Source organism: Melanerpes formicivorus, unplaced genomic scaffold, assembly GCF_026170545.1.
Source record: "Melanerpes formicivorus ecotype bairdi unplaced genomic scaffold, bMelFor1.0.p_v2 SCAF_6, whole genome shotgun sequence".
Lineage (NCBI taxonomy): Eukaryota > Metazoa > Chordata > Aves > Piciformes > Picidae > Melanerpes > Melanerpes formicivorus.
Genome location: NW_027142358.1, coordinates 11,989,597 through 12,016,077, shown reverse-complemented (window position 1 = coordinate 12,016,077; position 26,481 = coordinate 11,989,597). Strand labels below are relative to the sequence as shown.

The window sequence follows — 26,481 nt, the reverse complement described above, 5'->3', positions numbered from 1 at the left end:
TTAGAATTAAATTAAAAGCAGTATTTGTAATTATTCATGCTAATTAAATAAAATGACCACAAGCTCCCTGACTTCCTAAATATACCAGAACAGAAAAAGCAAGCTTTTCTAAGCAGGTTTTGCATTTAAAATTACTAGTAAATGAAGTAAAGGATAATTTTTTTATATATATATATACACACATACATACACAAGGAGGAATTTGAAGTGATTTCAGAAACTGATTTTGGAACTAATCGATCTCATACCTTCACACCAAGCTTAATTCACTCACTGGCAGAGGAAAACAAATGTTCCTGCTTTTTCAAATCCTAGTTTGTTTCTTAGTTTTGAATGACCTGGTTATTGAACTGAACAGAATTCTCTTTAGTTCACTCACTAAGTTGAAATGAAGGAAATAATATCTTTTCACCTTGCAGGAGACTGAAGTTCTCAAACGGTTGTTTATCATTTCAGAAAAACTTTGGATCCAGATTTCTGGCCAGTGGTTCTTCCATGCTTAGCATTACAGTTCTCTTGAAAATATTCACAGAAATCAGATGCTATTTAAATCTTTCAGGTATAGCAAGGCTGTGCTGTATGGAACTGTGGTCACAGAAATCAGATGTTATTTAAATCTTTCAGGTATAGCAAGGCTGTGCTGTGTGGAACTGTGGTGCTAAGCTGTGTCTTTGCGTAGATGCCCAGGACCTTGGGGAAGGCCTTCCTACATGCTGGGGAGGTGGCTGCATGTTTTGCAGCATTTATAGCTCTTCAGTTCTAGGAAGCTCACAGACAGAAAATGGGACTTTCTTGTAGACTGAAGTGAAATCTTACAGCCTGAAGTGACTGCACAGTGAGTTTGTACCCTGTATATGTGGATTTGTTTCACATTTGTTTCAGCTATCACCTGGATTCATAAACTAGGACAAGAGCAAAGAGGCATTTCAAAAATGACACTATAGCAACAAAATAGGTAGCCAGCAATTCAATACTTGCTATTATTCCACTGTTCCTTCCTGGGAGAGGGATCTGGGTGATACCAAAGAAATCTGCTTGCCCCCAACCCCTTCCTTAGTTTCACAGCAGGGGTATGTCAGAAGGCAGCACTGAGTTCCTCACCTCTCTGGTCCTTCTTGAAAGCATTGCCCAGCCACATAGCAAACGTATCATGAATCATTCATCTTTAATAGATTATGCAAATTAAGGACATCAGATCAATGAAGATCAATAACTGCAACCATTTAATTGCCAGCAAAAACATTTTAAGAATGAGCATTATCTGAAGTCCTTTCTTGGGTAATGGCACCATTAATCCAAACATTGGATCCTGGCCTAAGTGTAGAGGAAAAATTCTCCACCCCTCTTTCCCTGCTGCTTTTCAGGGTGTTGAGGGCTTTTTTCCTCTTTTCATTTCCAGTTTCTGAGTTTCCCCATCATTACCACCAGTGAACAGCTCCCAACACTAATGGTTCAGCTTTTGTTACTCTGCACTGATTGAAGTGTCGCATACAGATTGAGATGTTAGTGCTAAGTTGCCACCTGGGAATGTCAAGCTGGGTCTGAAATGAACTTTTCTCACTCTTGGATCCAGATGGATCAGATGGGGATGTTCCTGAGCTGTGCTTTGAGTGTTGCAGAGAACAGAGTGAGGATGGCACAGGGTATAAGGGACATGAAGATTTTCTGCCTCGGCCAATAGCCTCTTCCTGTATGGCCAAATCTGTGTCCTGCTGTCCACTTTTGAGAGTCATGTCCAAAGCATATGCAGTGCTCCCAGCCATAGGGAATTGTGCTGTCAAGTCAGGCTGGAATTCACTGTCTTTACTTAGGCAAAAAGACTAAGGAGAATTATTTTAATGACTCCTTTGAGTCTTAAACTCTGATTTTAGGAGCCTCACCTTTACATCCAGCTGTCTTCCATGAAGGAAGGACAGTACTGCTCTCCTACTGCCTTTGATCCCCAATGACAGGAAAGTATTTCCTGTAAGAGATGACAAAACCAGCTGAGTTTTGCCTCGAATATACAAATAATGAAATAAGGCAGAACAATTTTGCCACACCTGTGCTATTTTTTTCTGGCTGGCTCAGAAATTGCATGGCTATAAAGTTCCTGGGTCAAGCCTGGTGCCAGTAAAAGCCATAAAAAAGTCTGGGGATGTGTATGCTTTCTAGCCACTGCATAGATGGACAGTTCGCCTCTCCATGGTTCTCCATGACATTTTGCAGACCTCACATTGGATCTCCTCTCTATCTGGGGTGACTTCTATCAAACCTGTCCAGTCCCAAAGTTCCTGGTAGTTAAAAGTTGCATGTAACAATATAGCTTTGCTCAGTGTTGGCTGAACAAGCAATGACTGCCTGCCTCAGCAATGAGCTGCTTTGACCTCAGGGAGTACTAGCTGGGACTTCTGCAAGAAAAAGCTGAGACGCAGATTCTAATACTCTTGATTCTGTGCCATCAGAGGACAGCTTTGCAGACAACACCAACAGCTTTAGAGGACTTACACCTCTTTATCATGAGTTATTTTTCTAGAGGGGCCATAGCAGTTGCAGGGAAAGGAGGACATACCAAACAGGGGAGAATCACTCGGGCCTTGCCAGCTGCTTTAGCTACCCAGGAGCGGATGTGTAAGTCTGATAGCTGTGTGAGCAGGGACCAATGGCAACTAAAGTCTGAGAAGAAGGGCTGTGGAACCAGAATATCTCCTTATGGCTCTAGACGTACACAAGGCAAGCAGTCTAACACTAGCATCAGGCAGCACATGCCACAGCCTCAGGAAAGCCCTGTGCTGCTCAGATCCTGCGCAAGCCACCAGCAAAGAGGAATCTTTTCTGCAGCAGCTGTTGCAGAAATTGCCTCCTACTTCTCTGCATCCCAGTTCCTCTGCTGTTGTGCACTTGCTCTCATTTTCTACTCTCCCAGACACACCTGAGTTTAATGTGCCCACATGTGAAGGAAAGGGGAAGTCCATGAGTGAGTGTCTTTTTCCAGCTGCTGTTCAAGACTCGTGGGCTTAAGGAAGAGGGAGTTTAACTGTTGCAGTTCAGCAGGTCTCAGTATTTAGTTTGTAAATGCCCCTTCCAAATTCTGGGACTGAATAAAACTTAAGTTATTATTTCTCCTCAAGAAAACCAAATGCAGATCATGGATCACAGTGCATGTTTGGACATATCTGGCCTCCACCAACACCATCCTTAAGCCCCATCAGTGCACACAAGTTTCCGATTTAGAGCTGGGTTTGCCTGTCTGAGTCACACCTGGGCACACCTAGGAGTACCCATAGCTGCCAATACTCTGAAGCTTTCAAGCTTCACTTGAACCCTTATGTTCTCCACAGTCTTTCTATCTTTTTCCATATTTGCTGCAGAGGGATATCTTGCATTAGCAGAAAAAGCAGAAGCTAATGGTGATGAGGGAAATAAATAAAAAGCTTGGTTCTGCTGTTTGGTCAAGCAGCTTACCGGTCACCACAGGGTACGTCTGGGGTCCTGACACATTTGTCCCCAGGTCTGGATTAGCAGAGGTGGATAGACTTGATTTGACTTCATCGAGACCAGGGGTCAGAGCTGGGAGGGAGTACTCATTACCCTGGGGAAGAGAGGAGAAAGACAGCTTGCTATTGATGCGCTGGGAGAAAGGGAAGGGTGTACAGATGGGGGGGAGGAAGAGGAAAAATGCAAACCCCTGCACAGATGGAAGAGGAGGAGGAGGAGGGAACAGAGAAGTTGAGCGCTGAGGGGGGGTTCCTAGGATGAACTATCTCACCCATTTGTGTGCCACTGTGAAGGGGAAGAGGGATGAGGGATTTGGCCCATTATCTGTGGTGTAACTGATATTCACTGAGGTTCAGTGCTATGGGGATGGTTGCCTGTGGCAGCCTGGGAAGAAGAAAGCCTCAGCAGAGGGGAGGTGTTTGCCTTAGCAGCAAGAAATCCAGGGCAGAGGACTGCCATGACTTGACTGAGACAGGCAGGCTGTAGGAAGCATCTAGTGTTAGCCCACTGTAGCCAAGCTTTCTCCTGAGCTGTCTGCTTCCCCTCTGCTGTTACCTCTGTCCTAGCTCTTTAAAAACAAACAAAGGAGCCTCATCCTTTGCCACTGTCACTCTGTGCATTGGGGTATGAAATTGGGGAGGGGGGGAGCCACATGGCTAACAGAAGGGTGGGAGGGGGAGAGCCATTGAATCTGAAAGGGTGTCCTGTCCGAAAGGCTCTGGTAATTGCCTTTTTATTGTGGCAGCCTCCGGACCAGACGCGGGAGCTGGTGAAACTGGGAAGGCTACAAAACAGCAGGAAAAGTTGCTCTGATTAATATTACGTTAAATTAAAACTGATTTTCTGCTCTTTCTGCTCTTTTTTCTTTTTTTTCATGCACTTCCCCAACCGCCTCCCCACATCTCCCCCTCCTCCAGTGGGCTCCCTGCATGCTGCCCCTTCCCCGCCCCTGTCCCTGCTTGACTAGGACTGCCTAGTCATTTCCAATTCCTTCTCGTATTGATCTTCCTGTAGAAATCAGTTTTGTAATTAGCTGCAAATTAGGCCTTCTACTGGGGGTGAGCCTGCCCCCTGATTTATCACCAGAGTAATTCGCTGTGATCGGAGAGAAATTAAAATGAACTCAATTAGGCTTCGGATTTGCTTTATGGGCCCTGCTCAGAGTTTCAGGGGGAAAAATGACTGTGCTGGTGCTTAATAGTCTAATGAAAGTAAATAAAGGTTATTCATTGTAATAAACCCAGGGACTCTGGGATGAAGGGAGTCCACAGCCAGCCTCTTCTTCTCTTCCTTTGTTGGTTTATGGCTTGGGGCGGTTTAAAAAGACTTTTGATTTTCATTTTATTAAGACAAACAGCTTTTGGGATAAAAGACTGGGGGAGTAAGGGGAAGGGGGGCAGAACTGCAGAAGTACAGAAAACTAGATTGGAGATGGAAGTCAAGTCTCAGCTTTGGGCCACAAAGGAGAATGCTCCGTTAAAGCTCAACTCTGTGGCTCACTGGTCACTGGCAAGATCTAAGAGTCCAGGATTATCCATGCAGAGCTGCGTGCCAGTGAACATGCATGGCGACGTTTGTGTGTCCATGGCAAGAACATGCCCACATACCTGCAGGTGTGCATGCAGAGGGAAAGGCAGACAAGGGGCTCTGCAGAGAGCACAGTGTGCATGTATATGACAAGTTCAGGAGAGGAAGCAGAGCTCAGGTAAATGTGGGCACAGTGATGTATTAACAACTAGGAAGTGCTGTGAAATGTAAATGTGGTATATGTGCAATAACAGGTCAGTGTGAGAGCAAGGGGTAAGGGAATCTCTCTTCCATCATCCTATGGGTGCCTGTGGGTCCCCATTACCAGGCCAGGCCCTCACCTGCTCAGATTTGATGTGCTCTGATGTTTGAAAGACGTCAGGGTAAGAAGGACGCTCAAAAACTCGATCTAAAGCTTCCAGCTGCTGCTGGGTGAAAGTGTCGCCACGAAGGTGCTTCCGCAAACTGTCCACGCTGTTCTGGGAATCTCCATTGGGAACTGAGCCCTCGGATACATCTGCAGGGCACAGACAGAGAAAAAAGGGAGTTAGCACCACCCTGGCTTGGATCAGCAAGGGATGCAGGACAAGGATAGAGTGGGAAAGAGCCGGGCCCTCTGCCTCCACTCAGGCAACTGTGCCACTTGTGCAGGAAGGGTAGGCTGCAAGTACCCAAGGGAAGGCCCCTCCTGTCTGCTGGAGCAGCTGAGTTGCTGCTGTGGGCTCTGTGGGATTCTCCTGCTCAGGATGAGTTGGGCTGTGGAGAATGGTGCTCGTCACAGAGACGCGTTTTGGTTCCACTGATTTTCAGTGTTAAAAATTGCCAAATCTCCATTGCTGAGCAGAAAATGGGAGCAAAGCACAGCGATTAGCATTGCTGAAAGGCTACAGCAGAGGCAGCTCACAGAGTGCTGAGGATAGGCCTGTACTGAAATGGGCTGAGGAAGCCTGGAATGGAGAAAAGGCTCTCCTATGGCATTGAAGGGAATCAGTTTCTGTTGCAGCTGTCCGGGTCCAATAGAAGTTATATCTCTGTTATGACTTCCTTCTCATCTGACCTTGTCCTGTTGTACCTCGGTCTTTCATCCCCCTCAGATAAAGGGAATGATCCTGTTTCTGACTCACTGTTTCACCAGAGACATGTCTCTCCCAGTGTGTCCCACACACAGGTTTCTGTTATGAGATCTGTCCCATTCTCCTACTAATGATATATCACAACCTATATCTATGTTATAAAACTCCCTCCAAAATGTGGTGAATAATTTTCTTAATTAGTCCCCATTCCTATCCAAAATTAATTATTGTATTACAAAACTGAGTCCTACTCAGTGAGAATTGGCTTTCCTTGTATTACTTTGTTCTAACTAGGAAGAAAAAAGAGCCTTTTTCTGGTATGACTATCACCAGAAGTGTACCTCTGTCCTTGCAAAAGCCCTCTGACACAATCCAACCTCACTGTGATGCCTCTTGCCATGTTCCAGGTGTCTCTACCTCTATTGTGTCATCCCAAGTCTCACCCCAAGCCCACTTAACATCCCCTCTGAGGTGAGTCCATTATAAATGTCCTGCCCTGCCCAAAGTGAATGTTTCCCTGTGATAAGCCATCTTATCACCCACCTGTTTTTTCTTTGTATGTGTGTGGGGGGGGGATTCCTGTTATGCCCCAATGCAAACGAGGTGCATTTATCTCAGTTATAACCCCTTTTAATCTGAAGTGAGTGAGTCTCCTGCTATTAGCATCTGTCACATCCAAGGTGAGTCTGTCTGTTATAACCTCCTGTCCCAGCTGAAGTGAATCTTTCTTTGTCATAATCTCCCATCTCATCTGAGGCATGTCTGCTCATTATAATCTTCTCCAACTGTGCTGAGTATCTTTCTGCTGTCACCTATCAGCCTAATTTTGGTGAGACTGGTTAAATCCCTTGCCTCACCCATGCTGTGATATACCTCCATACCAGATCTCTACCTACTGTGCTTCAGACACAAGTCTGACTATGTTATCACTCTGTCTAACCTAAGAGCAGGTTCTGCTCTTGCTCTGCAATTACCTTCCTGCTTTTTCACTGCTATTCCTCATACTTGAGCCTTTCTTGGTGGCTTCCAGTCTGTGATTCTCAGAAATTTCCTGTCTGTTAAGAAAGTGGTTGAGGGATCTGTATAGACCTTTTTCCACCGCCATATGATTGCAAGGCGCTCATGGACAGACAATGCTCCCAGGAACCTGGAGTGGCATTCACTGTGCAGTGGCCAGAACCATGCCAATCCACTGCTTCATCTTTTAGCTTGTGGATGGTGCCAAGATCTGGGTATTTTCCTGGCACAATTGACACCCAGCTGGTGGCCCAGAGTTATAACTGAGCCTGCTGCCTTCTGGCTATGAGATATATCCGTTTATAGGTGATTATACGATATGATATAATCAATAGTACATTATATACAGTAACGTAGTACAGTAGCACTTGCAAGACCATAGAAAATATTACATATTGATTTGTCCCAGCCAGCAGCCTTCCCTTGAGCAGCCCCTTCTCTCTTTTCCACCCCTGCCCAGAGCAGGACTGTTTACTGGCACTGATCCCTGGTATTTTCTCCTCTCCTCAGGGAAAACTCTCAAGTTTTTGAAAGCTGGAGTTCATGACAGATTTGACTAAGAGAAAACAAAGCAAAGACCAGGACTGCACACCATGTGTGTCAGTGCAGTTTTCATGGTCTAGATGGACTGGGCTGTTACTGCAGGGAGTGACTTTCAGAAGGGCTATATTAGCTCAAGGCTTGTGCTTCCAGTTCTAGTAGGCACTTCTCTCTGGTTACCCCTGCAGAAAGCTGGCACAGAACTCCTGGGTCCAGGCTCAGAAAAAAAAACCCACGTTTCTGTTATCAGTGCTTGTCTCAACCTGTCTGCAGCCTGTGAAGCTGTTTGCCTTTAAGGGCTTTTCCACACATCAGTCAGTGTGCATGACTGTGCACACCGTGATGCTAATTCACGTGGGTATTTTTGCAGCAGATTATTATTCTGGGTATTCAGATTCTGCATCTCCATACATGCCTGAGAAGCCGTTTGTCTGCAGTGGATGGTTTAGGCTATATTTGAGTTTCAAGGATGGCAGCCCTACCCTGTGCATGGTGTTTGGTGTGACTGAACCATTCAGGTAGTCCTGATTTTGGCTGAGACAGGGTTAATTTTCTTCCTAGTAGCTGGTAGGTAGTTGCTGGTTGGGGTTAAACCACAACAAAAGTAAAACTTCCATTGATTGTCATTAAACCAGTGGATTTTACCCTTAGTGAGTTGCCCTGAGCAGCTGCACAGATTAGTACACACACACTCGTGTTTGTAGCTCCTGTCTGCCTGCAGAGCTCTGTGTATGTGTGTCTCCCATGTGTGCACAAGCCATGCCTTTGTGTGAAGAAGCTGAAACCACAGCTTTCCCAAGTCGCTGTAGAGTCTCTTTTCCTTCATTTATTCAGAGGCCCTTCAGATCTTGACAAATCTGTCACTCTAAATTTGCGAGAGATTATGGTGCTCTCTCCCTAGCACGGAGAGAGGTGATATATGATATCTGCTGCCCCTATTGATTGCCTGATCTGGTGGCAGAGGGCTGGCGAAATGAACTTGAAATGAACATCATGCCTCAACTCATTGTGCGTATAATACACTGCTTAATCCCACATTTTTCAGCCGCTATGGAATTCAATTGATCAATCATGTCCCTCTGATAGTACTGTTTTAGGGGTTATTGCTGCTCTGCTCACTGACCTATTTATTTATTTATTTGTTTGTGTCAGCGTATATGTGCATGTGCATGCACGTAAGCACTTGTGTGTATTTGGGAAACTCAGGACCAGCTGATAAGAAAGGACATGTATAGTCACTGGGAAATGAAAGAAAAAGATGAGGGGAGGAGAAAGGGAAGGAACAGGGTTAGATAAGAAATCAGAATGCTGAAAGCAATAAGATAGGAAGAGGTAGAAGAGTAAGGAGAAAGGCAATGCTGTAGTTTAGGTGAGAGCTCTGGATGGCAATGGGAAAGGCACTCTGCTATGGTCTAGACTTTAAATATTACACAAGAAAAGAAACTTTTAACAGAGGCCTGTAGGCTGCTTCAAGTTAGACCTTGTCTAAACAGCTTGCAATAGTTCTGGACATAATAATGGTAGGGCACAGAAATCCCAAACTTCATAGAGCAATAACATGAACTGTGCATATGCATTTTACTTATGAAGAAAGTTTCATAGAGATGATCCTGAAAGACAGATTTATATGTCTTGTGTTCCTAACGCTGAGACACTCACAGTCATGTTTCATTATATTTCCTTTAAAACCAAAGGACTGTAAATCCTCTGTGTTTGTTTTCTGGTGTCAAAAGCCATAGAGGATGCATTTTCATTTTTCCCCCTGAAACTGCAAGGAACATACACTTACATCTGGGTTTACATCAAAGTTGAAATTATCATCTAAGCCTATGACTCTGTGAGATGGACTATGAGGAGAAGCCTCAAATATCATAATATACAAAGTAAGGGAGAAGATAACTGCATGGATATGAGCAAAAGTGGCAATAAGGTGCAGAGAGGGCTTTGGGCAAGAAATTGGGTTCATCAAAGGCCTGTGGGTCAAAGTTAAGGGAGGGTTCATGGGAATATCCTGTGAGATTTCCACTGATGAAGAACAGTGCTATAAGTAAAAGATTAAGGGATGGGGCTTTGCCAGAAAATCAGGTCTTATACGAGGTGCTGTGGTGAAGCAAGGCTTCAGCTCCAGGATGAATCTGGGAATGCCACCTGGGCAACTGCACAAGCTGTACTACTGGGAAGCACCATCACCTTTCCCAGTTCCATTTTTACTGGTGAGGAAACTCTGTGGTACTGTAACACTGGAACCTCTCTCTCTTAAATCAGAAGGATCTTAACAAACAGCTTGAGAGGGGAACCATGGCCTTCATCACTGTGTCCCTCAAAAAAGCACACAGTTGCTGTCAGTGTGATCAGAATTGGCCTTGCACATGTGACAGGAAACATCTCTTCTCCCAAAGGGCTGCTGAGGGAGCACACACAGCCCATGTTCAGTGTAAACCTTTGACACAAGACATAGAAATGTTCCACAGAAGTATCCTGACAGATAACAAGGAAATACTAGGCCAGTGGACACAAGAACAACATTAACTACATCTGACACTGGGAATATGCCCATTAAATAGCTCCAAACCAAAGAGATGTTCCCAGGTCTGGAAGCCACAAACATACCAAGTAGCACAAAGCAGCGTAATACAGTTACTTCCCTGGCTACAAGTGACAGCACCCTTGCTCAGGGTAGGATGGGGCCATCTCAACAAATAATTCAGTATTGCTGACATGGGAAGACCTTTGTAGCACAGAAACATCTAGAAGGGTCATGAGAAGCTGTGCAACTGCTGCACAACGATGGAATTACCTCTTTTGGGGCAAAGGACTATTACTGCCCCTGTGACATGTCTGCCTGCTGCCTTGTGGGGCCACAGTCTCAGCTGGGGCCTCCAAGCATCACCAGTAAAAATCACAGTCATACTAAAAGTGAATGTGACTGGCATGAGAACTGCCAGCCAAGTGACACAGCAGAACCCATCTAATTGTCAAAGCCTCCAAGGGAAATGCATGTGTCTAACACTGCAGTGCTGAGCCAGCTGCTGAAATACTATCCCTCTGCACCAGCGAGGAGACCCTGTCCTTTCCTGCAGCCTGCTTTTGTCACTGTTTCCTCTGGGGTGCTTCACCCAGAGCAGCTCTGCCCAATCTCCAAGCATTCACAGTTACATGTGCCACTCTTTCCCAAGTCACCCTTTGTGTACAGACTGCTCTTTCCCTTTATCTGATTTCCCTTCTCTTTTTTCCCCCCTCTGATGTGTTCCTGTGTCCCTGCACAGCCTGGGCCTGTCAGACAGCTTTCCTGGGCGTCCCGAGGGGCCTTTCCCCACACTGCCAGTTGTTGCAGTTTCAAACTCAATTGTTCTCCTCGGTACTGAGGCAAATGGAGTCATTAATTACCTTCTATCGGCTGGGCCGAGTTCAGAACGCGATCGATAGCCAGTGCTTGTCATTCACAGCAGCCAGCTTTGCACAGACCCTCACTCTGCATTCGGCATGGGTCCAGGAAGGAGCCCAGTGCTATCAGACCTGGGATTCAAACTCTCGCATCAAGCTCCTGCTGGAAATAGCAGACCTCCTGCATCTGTGTCTCAGCTGACCCTTAACCAAAGGAGAAATTAAGGACAAAGATCTTGGCTGAGGGAGTGGTTTGCACATTTGCACATGGTCAGAAGTGTCTCATACTGGTGTCATGGTCTGCATAAGCTGATCACAATGTTCCTACAGATTCTGTTAGCATCCTCAGTGATTATTAAACTAATACAGTACTCCTCACAGCAGGGCTAAACCCTGCCAATTTTCTCACTTGTGCATTTTCTTGCCCTATTCAGTAGGGTTTGGAAAAGAAAAGCTGTACATTTTGGTTTAAACATCCTTCCAAGAGAATTTTTGCAGCCTTTTGGGCAGCATCAAGAAAGTGTCTTCTCTAGATAGGTAAGTTCTGTCTGTATTTCAGCACATACCAGTGCTGCGGGAATTGTCAAGGCTTTGACTGTCATAACGGATCAGGTGGGGAGACCTCAAATTCAGATGAAAAGGATCCTAAATGAGTGCAGGATAGAGATGACAGAGTATCAGCTGGTTCAGCAGCACACAGAGAAGAAATGTTATCAGGGATCTACACTGTGATGATGAAAGAAGCTATGGTACAAGTTCAGGTTATGTACAGCATCCTGCAGAAATAAGGATAGTGGGAGATGATTGCTGGAGGAATACCACCCCAGGGAAGTCATCCTTTGTGAACTCTGCAGTTGTTCAAATTCCTGTTTGCCTGCTGGGAACAAAACCTGTGTTTTCCACAATCCTGAATCCAAGTAGGCAAATTGTCTCTGTAATTTAAGCATGTTGGTGACACATTAACTGTGTGTATTTGTTACTTACATGCCCAGGCTCAGAGCAGAAGGACTCAGAAACATAGAGATTCTGTTTTGAAATGAGAGTATATCTTAGATGAGGAATCAGTGAACAAGGAAGGCTGCTTGTGCAGGGAAGTGAGAGAGCCTGACCAAGGAAGAGTGAGATGTGTTCTGGTGCCTGACAGGTGGGGGGCTGCAGTGCTTTTATCACAGGGGTTGTGTATGACAGACTACCTCAGATGGAGCAGGGACAGGCAGTGCAGCTTTAATGAAGGGCTTACATGAACAAAACGACAATGCTCAATGAGAAGGTAAATTAAATGAATTGTGTGTGCAAATGTGTAATGAAGTGTACTCATATCTGTCTTAGATTATCATGGGAGCATGCAAATGTGCGTTTAAGGAAGTGAGTGCGTCTATATGTGTATGAAAATCATGTGTATATACTACAGCATCTGAGTGTATGATTGAAAATTGGGCCCAGAGCATCTGGGAAATTAAGTCTATGCAGGCTTAGATTTGTGTGTTAGATGGTAATCAGCGCATCCAACCTTGCTGAATACACCAGTAAAGGCCTTCCCAGGTGTTAGGCTGCAAGCAGCTGCCTCAAATGTGTGTACAACATGTTTGGGTGTGCAGATGAGACATGTTAGCCTGGCTAATCAAAGCTGGTGGCTTCTGTGCAAGCAGTCACTGCAGCTTTGTGACCTTTGGGTATGCTGGAGGTGAGTAGGCATATGCTGCACTCAGGTTGCTGCAAATCCACAGCAATCCCTTACCTCAGAAGAGTCAGTGGGGATTTATACCATTGTAATGAGGGACAAAGTGTGAGTCCAGCATCTCTTACTAGCATTATTAGGCTTGACTACTAGCCAGATAGAAGTGCAGCTGCCTCCAGGATCAGTACCCTAGCTTTGTTTACGTTGGCAGAGTAGCAAGCAGCACTATCACACAGCAGGCCAGATCCTCTAGACAGTGTAAATCACTAAGTCTTGTATTCAGTGGTTATACTGATTTACACATCCTGAAAGTTATCAGAAGGGTTATCCTGATTTATGCTTTTGTGGTGTCCATAACATTGCCTTTAGCACAGAGTCTTCAGGGAGAGCTGCTGCTGCAGAAAAGTGGGGCACCAGGAGCTATGCTGTCCCCTCTGCCAGGGTAGAAGATATTCTTAGTACGGTGGGCATGAATTTAGCTCCCTTCTTTCGTCTCCCTAAGCCCATTTGTTGGGGAGCTACTTCTTTGCAGGATCCCCCTTGGTGAGCACATAAAAAAGGGTGGCTTTTGTTAGCTCCAAAGGACGGAAGCAACACAAAAAAATTACATCGCATGCAGCCCTAACTATGCTTGTTTAGAGAAACTGCTTGCATTTATGAAGTCTTTGGTGCGGAAAGCAGGGTTGCAAATGACTGCATCAGAGCGACAGTAAAGGCCATTAATTTCCTGTTATGTTTTCCTGTGTTGGGGGCTTTATTAATTTAATTTTACACTGTCGAACAACAGCGAGCACTGACACTGCCACACTCAGAGGGTTTTTTTTCCTCAAGCAGTGCTTTGCCTGACATGCAAATCAACACTGCTATCAGGACTGCTAGAGACAAGGAAAAGAGCACAGAGATAGGCTGTCTCCATCCAGCCCCATCTAGTTTCTGGGAGATCCCTGAGATTCCAGTGAAGCACACTGGTGCCTGAGAGGCCACCAGTGCTAAAGCTCAGCAAATCGGAATCAGGCTGTGGACACCTCTAACGTGCAGTTTAGAAAGTAGGAAATGCTCTTTAGCCTGCTGATTTCTGTTGACTTGATCCCTCACTAACATGCTTCTTAATACTTCTTCTTTTCCCATTTTCCTTGCTCTAGAGTTTCCCTTTCTTTCATTCCACCTTATTTTCCCCTCATACACACTTTTACCTTTACCTCACAAGTCCAAGAAGGCTTTACCTGCCTGTGAGCCAGATACTAGTGAATCATGTTACTGGATGCTCTTCTGAGTCAGCACTAAACCAGCGCTCAAGTGTTTTTAGATCTGCCATTTTTGACATGCCATAAAACAAAGGCTCAAGTCACTCAGAGTCATTAAAATTCCCATGGCATTTTTTTGCAAGAGTGCAGACATTAACCTGACTGTCCTGAGCAAAATCCAGCCTGAGTGATTACCCACAGCATACCTTAATCTCCTGTGGTTTCATTTGGACATGGCACAGCAAAATTTCACTGTTGATGCTCTCTATTGTTTGACATCTGCCATGGTCCACCTGAGAGTCAGCCACAGTTCAGTGATAGATGAGATCTTAGGAATGAGCAGGTTAATAAACAACATATGATGCAGGATGGGTAACTGCAGAATGCCATGCATTGGAAGAGCTACAGGCTTTTTCTGGACTGTTCATTCCTATAATAACTGTAAATCATAAGTAATTTGGAATCTTTCAATAAGCTTATGTAAAGGCCTTTACCAATAAATGAAGGAACATATACTGATATGACCTCTGTAGTAGGTATGTCAGAGATTTGTTCCAAACTGTAGGAGGCAGTCCTCAACCAAGAGGAAGCCCAGTCATGGGAAGCTGTCAGTTTCATAAATACCAGAGGGCTGTATGGAGAAGAGCCATTCTTATCTCTAAGCTACTGAAGTATTTTTTTAATTTAGTAAAATTTTCCCAAACTCTAGGATAGTTCAGATCTGCTGGCAAGGTCAGCTCTTCTGGGCAAGACCTATCTCTTCCCAAAGTAGATGTCAAAAACCAAAGCGAAAAACCAAGCACGGAAATGTACCTATCCTTTAGAACAGCCTTTTCCTAAAGCATCTGAGAGAGGACTAGAAGGTACTGAACACTTGAATGGCATTTCATACACAATATAGAAGGCACTGAAAACTTGATGGACATTCCATACACAATAACCACCTCATTAAGGTTTTATCAGTTATCTACAAACCTGTTCTGATGCATATCCCCTAGCTTAAAAGCAGAATGACACCTCTGATCTTCCAGAAAAGGCACAGCAAAGAGAGAAAGCAATCCTGACCTACTCCACATCTGAATGGAAATTGTGATACCCATGACCTAGCTTCTGTTTCTGGCACTGTGCTCCTGCCTGTTTCCCTATAGCTGTTGACCTGTGTGGGAAGAGGACTTGTACCTTGAATCTAATGGGATGTAAGCAGTACGATGCTTGGATGGATGAAGTAAAAGCAAAGGAGAAATGTGGACCTAAGCATTATTTTAAGGCATCTTGACAAAGCTCTGACATTTTAAAGGGCCTTAAAATGGGCATGAATTACATTTGACACTCCTTTTAAGTGTCTTGTTTTATCTGATTGATGTATGGAAAAACCACCTTCAAAGAATTATGGATGGAGACAAACAGAAGACAGAAAGACATGTCTAAAACATTTCAAAAGATACATATCTGTAACTGCTTCATTCAGGCCATCTACAGTTAACAGATTTGTCCTCCATATGCAACATCTTACATCTTAGATCTTAGACTAGCCTCTGCAGGCCAACACAAAATGCTGTTTGTTTCAAGCCTTGCTTGGCAGTCACAGAGGTAACTGGATGAAAACCACTACTCCTTGAAAGGGTCTTAAAATGTGCACAAACTGCATTTTTCTTTAATGCAAGTTCCTGTGGCAAAATTAAGCACAGTTGTCCTTCTCTCTCTCTTCCTTCCACGAGAGTCGCCTCCCTGCCCCTCATCTATTGAGCCAGGATTCTCATGACCTAATCACTTGGTGAGATCTTGTTGCTTCCCTCTGGGATCCAGTAAAACACATCTGGAAGAAGTGATGCTATCGCTTAGGGAAGCTAAGAGCTCCTGCTTTCCTTCCAAACAGTAGCATCCCCCATTTGGGAAGGATGAGGGGTTTCTCTTTGGCCCTAACTGAGAGCAAGGTGCTTAGTGTTTTCCTTTAGCACAAGAAGACACCCCTCTATAGGAATGATTTACATCTATGAATGGCAGGCAAAGCTTCACATTGCATTGATGTAGACTTTGGAGTGCAGAGATAGCCAAATTAGGAGCTAATTGGTGCACTGGGGATTGACTGCAGGGCCCCTTGGCTGCTGGGATGTGATAGGAAAGAGATACAGAGAAAGAAAGGCAGAGAGCAGAAGCTGTCCTCTACTGACACCTCTCTAAAGGTTGGGATTCCTGAGGCTGCTGCTGTCTAGTGCTGTCAAGGTCAGCAGGTTCGGGTTCACTGAACGGTCAGGATGGTTTGAATTACTGGCACTGCCTGCCGATTCCTCCACTGATCGTGATCTGTCTTCCAGCACCAGCTACGGGATGTTGCTCCCCAGACGTGCTGTGTGTGGTGTGGGGTACAGGGAATGTCAGAAAGGTGGATGAGCTTGTTAGGAGGATAAGATTTCAGAAAGATTTGAGGAGCCAAGGCAATGCCACATTGAGGCACATAGGCCATGCACTGAGCACGTGGAGACCAGGCTTCCAGAAAGAGTAGTTCTGATCTGCTTTCCTTCTACCTGGAGAATTACCCCCTGCAAGCTTCTGCCTTTCATGAAAGTTAGGAGAATGGCTTTAACAGGGCCTATCAAACCCATATGGGGTGAAAAACCTGTTGGTGACGTTTCTGTCCAGTTCTGTAGAGTGCTTAGTGAGCAAAGACTGATGTGAAAGTCTTTATGTAATGCACACTGCTAGGACATTTTCTTGCCAAACACACATAGCTGTGTGACCAGGCTAAAGGGCAGAAGTAGCCAGGTGCCCTCCTACAAGGTTGTCTGCAAAAAACACCAGAAGATACTCAGAAAGTTGCCTGCCAGTGTGCAGCCCAGCAGGAAGGCTTGGAGCCACTGAAAGGGGACTCACCAGAGCAGGTGGGGAGAGCCTGTGTCTGCAGGAGCGTGAGTATGCATAGGCAGGCTGCTAGTGTCATGGATGTGTGCTTGGGATGGTATCAGCATGCAGCTGAGTGCCGATGTGTGTTTACATATACTGTACATATTTGCTGTCCAAGCATCCATAGCAGCAGTGATAGCAGAAGTAAGCATGTGAGAAAGAGCATGGCAGGAGAGAGCAACAAAAAGGCAATCAGAAGAAGTCTGGGGGGCTGTGTGGAAGCAGTGCCCAATGTTTCTCTTTGACAAGGATATCTCTGCAGGCATCACTGACTGGCTTTCAGTGGAGTTACACTACAAAAAAAATCTGGCCATCTAAGGCCATGAGCAAAAGTGCTTATTTTTGTTTCTTATTCTGATGTCTGTCATGAAGCTATGTTAGTTAGCTCTGGGTGCAGGTAGCTACATCTGCCTATAGCTATGTGTATGCAGCTTTTGTACTCACACCTCTGAATCTGCTTACAACACACATTTCTACTCAGAATGAGGCTGCAAGGGGCTGCCCATAACTGGTGCCCATATATGAGGCCTCTTGGGCAGCACTCTCTGTGCTCACCAAGACAAGGAAGATATCAGGGTTAATATCATTTAATCTCCTCTGTAAAAGGGAAGCCCCTGTCTCTTCTAAGCTCAGCACAGGTATTCTAAGCAGGTTCTCTGTGTGGCCTGGTCCCTATGCTTTAGGAAGCGTGTTGTGTCTACCACCACCTCTGCTCTCGACTCCTCTCCCACTCCTCTTTCATTGCAAGGCAATGGGCTCTGGCAAGAAGGGTCAGGGACAGTGCCCAGTATTGTGCTGGTTTACATTAATGAGATACACACAGTGTAATCCAGCAATGGAGTCAGCTCTACAAAAGGAGGTAATAGCAGGCTGCCATGAACAGAGCAGCTCAGGTAATTGGTTTATCTATCTAGAAAGCAGTAGTAGCAATCTCTGCACAGACAGAGTAGCAGTAAAGCCTCTTCCTTAAGGCTATTTCCTTTGTCTTTTCAATTGCTTGCACATCCATGTGAGAGAGAGAGAGAGAGAGAGGAAGAGAGAGAGAGCTAGAGAGAGAGGGAGAAATGTTAATTTGTGAATTAATGGCTTTTCTCAGCGGAATTGTAAATTCAAATGTCACTTCACAGGGTGACACTACGCTGGGCTGCTGAAGAAGCAATGATAAGATCCCCCCCCATGCCCATGCCGACATATACCCATGCCCCTCCCCTGCCTGAAAGATAGCTACGGAGTGGAACATGCTACTTTTAATTTGCAATAACACCACAGCAGAGGGATGCAAGAACGACTGCTTTCTGACCCTCCCTTCCACAACAAGCCAGGCCACATCTTTTTCTTTCCACCTCTGTCTCCTTCCACCTCCTCTTCAACCCCTCCCATTTTAAATGGAGTCCAAGACAACACATTATCTCAACTCCCCCCACCCCAAACTAATCAAAGGATGAGCTAAGGGAGGGCTCTTTAGAACGGATGCCTCTGCAGCCCTCTCCTCTCCTGCAATAATCAGGTGAATTAATGACCCTGAAGTTAAAGTGAGCGCTTGATACTCAGGCATTGTGCAGTGTAGGGGAGAAAGCCTTCATTGTTTTCGAGCAGGAGGCGGGCAGCAGCAAGGGAGATTCATGGATGGAGATTGAATATGCAATTTTCTTTCACCTTGCCAAGAGCTGCCCCTGGGCTGTGCCTGGCCTAAATTTTTTTTTCCTCTTGCCATCTCTGCCTTATCCGGCCCTCCCACCTCCCTTCCATTCTTTCCAGAAAATTACCTTCAAAATTGATTTCCACTTTTACAAACAAATATAATGGGAACATGAGGGGGGAAAAAAATCTTGGGCTGTGATGAATTAGGGCTGTCAGGTTCTTCCAAGTCTCCTTTGTTTTTGTTTTACTGCCCGTTAGGTTCTTTGTTTTTCCAGCAACTGGGAATAGTGCCCCTGCCCACATAGTCCCTATAGTCCATGGCTACCATCACAGGTTATGTCCATCATTTGATGTCATCACTGTGTTATCCCTGCTCTTCATCACTGTGATGCATACAACACTGCCGTTCACACCATCGTGCAACTGATCTCCTTGTGGAGATACTACACATCCCACACTGCTGGTGAACTAGCTGCTGCAGCTAGGTCCTACAGTATAGGTCCGTTGTTTTGCTTCTAGTCTTCCACACCCTGCTCCTCCTGTTCTCCTTTGCTTTATTCAACTGATTCTTGATGGAGGTTTCCCAGCCCTCCTGGTTCTGATAGATCAGCCTGGGTCATTGGCATATTACCTTGATCTCTGTTGTGCCTTAGTGCTATCTCAACCTTGATTCCATAGTAGTATTGCACTTCTCTCATTGTCATGAATTTGACCCTAATACAGTGTCATCATTATCTCCCACTGTCATAGCTCTTTAATCCACTTATACCAATAACCCACAACCCTCTAAAATACCACTTGCCCACAATTTGCTAGCTCTTCCTGATCCCTTTTGCATTTTATTTTGTCATCCATTGTGCTTTGACATGTGATTCTCATGGATCCAAACACCATGGGCCCTCCGACTCACATAATCTTGATAACCATGGAAAATTGAATTAATCTCCCTGAATGTGGTCAGACCCCTCTAGAACACACAAGATCCAGAGAGACAGACACTGGTAAAGCTAGGGAGCAGCCTCTGTGCAGCTGTGCACATGGAACAGTCAGAGATACTGGGAGGAGTTGTAACTACCTGACTCCTCCTGACACATTAGCTGCAGCAACCCCTCTCAGGAAGGGGTCCAAAAGTGGAAGAAAAAGATGTAACCACAAACTAAATACCCATAAACAGTCAGACAGGCACACTTTCCTGGCACTCACATATATAAACTTGAAAAAAAAAACCAACAACTCCATGCATAATTAAGTCTCACAAAACATAGCCAATAACATTTAAAAACACAAGAATGCAAACTGGGACACAAGGAGGTACTGATACAGGTGCATATCAAATGTAATTTCTGAATAAACAAATAACTTACAACAATATAAGAACACTAACTAAATAAAAACCTGGAACTCTACAAAGTGATTTGCTTAAGTTCACATATACAAAATTAAATCATGTAAACAAATACAAACTATTTACACAAATAAACAACCTTCACACAGACAAGATATATCTATATACAACATGCACACAAATATATAACCCAAATGCAATTACACATCTGTACAAACTATATACAGAAGTGCACAGCACTAACAGGCTACATGTTCATCTCCAGCAACCAGGAAGATACAGTGATAACTCCAAGTAGGTAACATCACATACACACAGAATATACACACAAATATACAACACACATATATGCTCAAAATGTGAATACAGATACCTGGCATTCATAGAAATACGTAGCACTGACACTGAGCCATACATGCCTATCCACACTATGAATTCTCCTACTAGGCAATATTATACACAGCTTAACATACACATTTTCCAGGTCTCCATAGGCATGCACAAAAATACGGGTCCAACCTGCCACTCACCCCAGTACATAAGCAAAGGTAAGTAAAAAGCAGTGATCCTAACACAGAAATACAAAACCCAAACAGGAGTGCATTCCCAGAGACACAAATACACCAGCAGAGATACACACAAATACAGCTGAAGGCAGAGCAGCTTGTCTTTAGATAGTTCCAAACCCTGCCAAAGTAAGCAGCACTATAAGCTTTAGAAGCAGAGCATTCTGTCCAAACTGCTTTCTGTGATGTAAGCTGTTAACTCTCCCGTACCTGGAGTCCTCCTGAGCAATGCGTACCCCCAAAACTCCCAGGGTGTGTGCAGACACACACATACACTGTTTCTCTTGCTTACAGACTGACCTCCAAATTCGTGGTGCAACAGCTTGCATTTCTGACAGTGCTGTGCTGCTTTTTCATTGTCCTCTCCTTTATCCAGTTTCCCCCTCCTCTCTTTTTCCACACGTACTCTCCCTTTTCTGACCTTCCTCCTGCAGTTTATTTAGAGAGCTGCAGGATGAGTATCAGATGCCTTTCTTATGTCTTCCTAGGAATCTCGCCAGCCAAAGGCCCTCAGGAGGGAGAAGTGGGTGGCTGCTGAGAATAAACTCCCTCTTCAATTTACATTTTCATCTCGAATGGAAGGGTGTGTTGTCTACACTTATATAGAGAGACACAATGAGCCTGGGCATCCCCTGTGACCACTGCTATTTTCAGTGACACATCATCACTGCGAGCTGACAGCCACTGGAAACTCAGCCACACTTTATGAAATGACACAGTCCCAGGAAAAGTAAGAGGAAGGCACCGTGAGTGTGTGAAACAGTTTAGAAACTGCTCCCTCCATGTGCACAGCCATAAACTGCTGGGTGCACACCTCACAACTCTGTGTGATGGCTGGAACATGGGGTTAGCACCCACGGCAATGTAACTGTGTGTGTCTCTGCTGTGATTTAGACTAATGCTGACCTGCAATGAAGTAATAATGTAGAATAACACAGACACATCAGCTGTGGTGACAAGAAACCACAGCATGAAACAATGCAGCTACACCACAAATAGTAGTGCTATTGTGTCACCTGCAGGGGTCCAAACACACCTTGTTGTCTTCAACAGTACAGCTGTTCTGTGAGAACAGAAATGCTCTTGGTATGCCCCGGGATTAATATACATCAGGTGCTGTGATACAGCCATGATGAAATCCCTCTCACTCTTTGCAAACATATGCGGGCAGCATAGGAAAATGAATGTATTTCCCTACAGGACACTTAAGGGCTAGATTTCTCTGCAGTAGTACAGCTACAGCACTGGTAAAGCATCATCATACTACAGATGACAGCGTAAGTGTGCTGTATGTCCTAAAACAACTCCAGTATGCTCTGGAACACTATGGCCATACTTGATGAAAACACAGTTCCCAACACAGTGCTGTAGAGACATAGCTGTATTAACTTCACTCTCATGGCCCAGTGATGGTCTGTTGTCAGTCAGCGCATCACATTGGCTGCAGTAACAACCGTATGAGTTGCAATGACGGCAGAGTACTGCCTGCACCGGTTGGTATGCATTGAAACAACCTTACTGCATGCAATGATGCAGGCGTATGATCAGGAACAATTCACACACCCTCTGTGAAGAGTGTAATGGCCTTGCGTGTAATGGTGCAGCATGGCAAGCAGTGATACAGTTAATCTCATCATTAGTGTCACAAACCCACAATTGATACAGTTACAACATGATCGCCACAGACACCCAGCCCACAAGCACATACTGATGCCTCTGACAATGACACAAAGTCACCTGAAATGTCACAATTAAGTCTCCCAAATTTTTGTCCAGGGAGGTGGTCGAGGCCCTGTCCCTGGGGGTGTTTAAGAGCAGGCTGGATGAGGCTCTGTCCAGCCTGATGTAGTGTGGGGTGTCCCTGCCCATGGCAGGGGGGTTGGAACTAGATGATCCTTGTGGTCCCTTCCAACCCTGAATGAAACTATGAAACTATGAAACTATATTATCATCGCCACTCTGAACAACACAAATGGGATTATATTTATAGTGTCTTACTCAGCTGCTGTGTATCTGCTCAAATACTCAGACTTTCTTAAACATATTACACATCTCTCTGTGCTACTTTCCCCTTTGACAATTGAATTTAAGATGTTCTTTAAGACAGTCTATGTCTTGGGGCAGTACCTAAAAAAACAACTTTCAGGACTGGGACTGTTGCAGATCTCTCTGCCTCGCACTCTACCTGAAGGAAGCGTTTCTACTTCCACAGTAGAAAAATGAGATTATGGACAGATAGGGAAATTCCCAATCTGAATACCGTCAAAACTCTGCCCTGTAGTCAGAGGCCTCCCATTTGGAGTGCTGGAAGAGAGAACCACCACAATGCTTCTCACTAGAGGTTGTCATTGTAATAACAGTCAGAAAAACATGAGTGTGGCACCAAAACGAAATGCAGTGACACTGCCCACCCTGCAGCAGAAAGGCTAATAGTGCAAATGCTCCTGCTGCTAGTAGGCAGCTCACTGTTCCGCACAGCTCAACCCTATTTTGAAGAGAACAGTGAACCACCTGCACTGATGCATCTAATGCTTTTTGGAAGACACCACCAGACCTGCCAAAATGTTGGTGACCCTTTACTGTCTGTCCCCCTGCACTGACCTAGGCCTGCATGAATTACTTCAATGTAAATCATTCTAATGGTCAAAATGACAGGTGAAGAGAGGAAAAGAGAAACTTCTGCCTTCTCAGGTTTGCTCCCTCATCTCCACTGGGGATTCCTTTACTGCAAACAGTCCTGGTATTATTGCAGTAGCAATCACTCTGTCCCCTCCTCTCTCACAAACCTACTGCTGATATTAGCACTGGTCATACTAACAAGCCTGTAGGTTTTATTACTACTGATACTAATAATACTGGACACATTACATCTGCTCCCACCCATAACAGGCTACAGATATGATTCCTGCTCATGCTGATAATACTGGGGGATATTATCTCTGCCACTGTCAGCACTGCAGATATTATTGCCAGTAATGCCATCAAATGCTAAGATATTGTCAGGGACCAAGATTAATAATGCCTCACTGGAAGACAAACCCCAAATGAGAAACCATGTCTATATAGGAATTCTGTTTGTGACCTGCTATTAGAGGTATCTCTAATAAGAGTGGGTTTGTGAAGATCCCAAAAGTTGAGAATCCGATAGCTGGAGATGCAATGGTAAAGAGGGAATGGTTTGAAATATTGTATTCATATTATCTAATGATCTGTCCATCCACTGATCCATCCATCTATCTATCTATCCATCTATCCATCCTTCCCTTGCTCCTCATCTCTCCCTTTTTCTCCTTATACAGTGCTTAAAACTACAGAATGAGTGATAATAGGTTTTTGTTGATGCCTCTGCATCACCCCAATTCACACCCTTTCAACTATCAAATCAGGAAGGTTACAAAACAACAGAAAAATTTACCTAGTTTTTTCCCCCTTTTATCCTTCTGGACTTCTTACTGCTTCTCCTTAGTGTGACAATTATCCTACTGAGCTTGGCCTGCCATCGCAGCATAGCACAGCACTAGGATTGTGAAGAGTCAGAAATTCCTGTTTCCATCTGTAGATTGATACTTCAGGCCCCTCAGTGGTCTTAGGAAAGTCACTACACACTGCAGGGCCACTTCTATCTCTGGACAGTGGTGGGTATAAGAGGTGGAGAAGGTCAGAGAGAAATCACAGCACATTGGTAGTGCCTGTAGATTGCAAGAAATGTCACACGCTGTGCTACACAAGTGTTAGTGGACTGTGTTAGTCAAATTATTTTTTAAATCCTAGAAGACCAAATCTCTGCTTTGTCTAATCTGTCAGGACAGTCAGAGGGTTTGCAATCACTGGTCAAAAACTGACAAAAGGAATGTGTGGTGTTTAATCCTTCCTAGGCACTCATCTGAGGAAGACAGACTCAGTTTTAAGGAAGGACACGTGATCTGATAGTTCCTTGTTGTGGCTAGTAGTTAACCAGAGCTACTTTCCTGCTAGCGCTCTCTCAATGCCATAGTCCTCCCAGGCCACCCTTGCAGTTTATAGGTTGAGATTTCCTCTATTCCCTCTAACTCCCTGTGAGGGACACACCTGGCTGTCACTGTCCATCGCTGAGCCCACCTCATGCATCCGTCTGGCTCCTTCTGTCCAACTCGGGAGTTCTGCTACATCATCTTGACACATAATTATCTCTCCTCTTCTTAATCATCTGTGCTACTGCCTAATGTAGGCACCAGCTGCAGCCAGGAGGACCTGGGGGAGGGGGTGTGTGCAGATAGAGGCTCCTCTGTCTTTCTACCACTGTTTCCCCCAGTCATCACAGAGGTTGCTAACAAGGTTTTCAGAACTCAGGATTCAGAAGCAGCTTGGTACTTCCTTCTTCCTCCTGAACTGCATTCCTCACAGAGGAATCCTTGCAGCTGAGATGGTCCAACAGAGCAGAAAGAAAGAGAGAGCAGTGCTGCTGCTTCTGCCTCCTTTAGGGAAGAGCCACTCCCAAAATGCTGGGAAAGTAGATGTGCTCTGGGAGCCCATGAGGGCTTTTCAACGCAAGAATAAACCCTGCAATTAAGAAGCTGCAACAAAACAGTGCTTAGAAGCTCTGGGAAATACTGACTGAGAGGGTGTATGCATCCAACATGAGCACGAAAGAAATACCTGCACTGAATTTCTTGCCAGGCTTTCCCTATCTCAGCTAGGAACAATCAAAACCCTTAGAGCTATGGGGGAGATAGCCCAGGAATCAGTGCAAGTCACTGGCAGTGCAAAACCTCCCCTTGGACTCTTCTAGTCTTAGGACACAGCCCTGAAAAGTGATGATGTCTTCCAGCATTTCTTAAGGCCAGTGTGAGCCCAGATAACTCTTGGCTATGGGTGTTCACCAGCTGGCAGGTGGTGCCATGGAAGTTTTTTCTGGGACAGGAGCATGGCATCTCCCTGCAGTGGATATGTGGGATGGTAAGATTAAAGTTGTTCTCCAAGGCAGTTGTGGCTGTCATGCAACTGCCACCTAAAACTCTGAGAGCTAAAAACAAGCAACTTTTCCCAGACTGTCTGGTACCTTTTGTATTCCTAGTGGAGTATGTAGGCTCTTGGCCAACACCAGGGATGTTCCAAGTGTTGCTTGCCCTTCATAAATCAAATCTGGGATGAATTAAGGATGGACACAGAGAGTTGTTCTTACTGCCAATACATTATTGTGAAGTATCACAATCTTAGATGACTGCTTCATTGTTTCTGTGTTTAATGGTACTGCTCAAAAAAAGCTCAGGTTCTGAGGCTGGAAGTGACTGGGTGGCTGCATCTAAAGTGGGATGATTGTTTCAGGTATTTGAAAGAATAGCTGCTAAAGCCAGACTGAACCTTGTCATTTCAAAACGAGATATGGAGGCACCATATTGAGAGCTGGTGATCACCATGCTGGACTGTATGAGAACAGGGGTTCACAAAACACCCAGGTAATTTCCAAGAACATTAGAGAAACCATCATGACCACTAGAGAAACTTGTCACGTGATTTAAAATATTACTATTTCCAGATTATGTAACAATGGGAAATGCTGGAGGAGTTTGCAGTGTTTGCAGTCTCTCATTCCTGACATTTTTTGACTTTGAGGCATTGGCTCAGCCCTTCCATTGCTACACTTTTCTCTTAGCTGGGCCCTACTGCCATCTAGCTGGGAAATGGATCTTCCTCTGGGGTCTGATCCAATTTCCAGTGGCATCAGTTAGGAGCTGGATTGGGTCCTTGCCTCTAGTTTTATTTTTGTATTAGGGAGAAAGGGATCATAATGACTGCCTTTTTTCCTTGGGATTATTCTGTGTATTTGGATGCAAAACTTACAGATGTGAACCTCACCAGAACCGATGCTGAAAAAATCACTAGCAAACCCCCAAAATGCAGCATCTCTTTCAGGATAGCTTTCTCTTCTCACCATGTATCACTAAGAAACCTCATGTTCTCTTGCACCACACAGCCTTACAGTTACAGTACACACTAAGCCACCTATACCGCTACGAAGTCCCCTCATGCAATAGGCAACAGTAGAAAACAACATACTGACTGTACCAAACAAACTGGTCAGGCACTACTTTTAGAATAAAAATTCACC

At 44.8% G+C, this 26,481-nt stretch overlaps 1 protein-coding gene across 11 annotated transcripts in view; it reads right to left on the bottom strand.

Moving 5' to 3' along the window:
* PAX2 (paired box 2) overlaps nucleotides 1-26,481 on the bottom strand; it is an 83,859-nt gene that overhangs the window by 20,022 nt on the left and 37,356 nt on the right. For all 11 annotated transcript variants that reach the window (XM_068139714.1, XM_068139713.1, XM_068139718.1 and 8 more), the window contains 2 exons: nucleotides 5,346-5,521; nucleotides 3,445-3,571 (listed from right to left, as the gene is read on the bottom strand). In XM_068139714.1, the coding sequence (XP_067995815.1) occupies nucleotides 3,445-3,571; nucleotides 5,346-5,521 (303 nt within the window). The remainder of the gene's footprint in view (nucleotides 1-3,444; nucleotides 3,572-5,345; nucleotides 5,522-26,481) is intronic.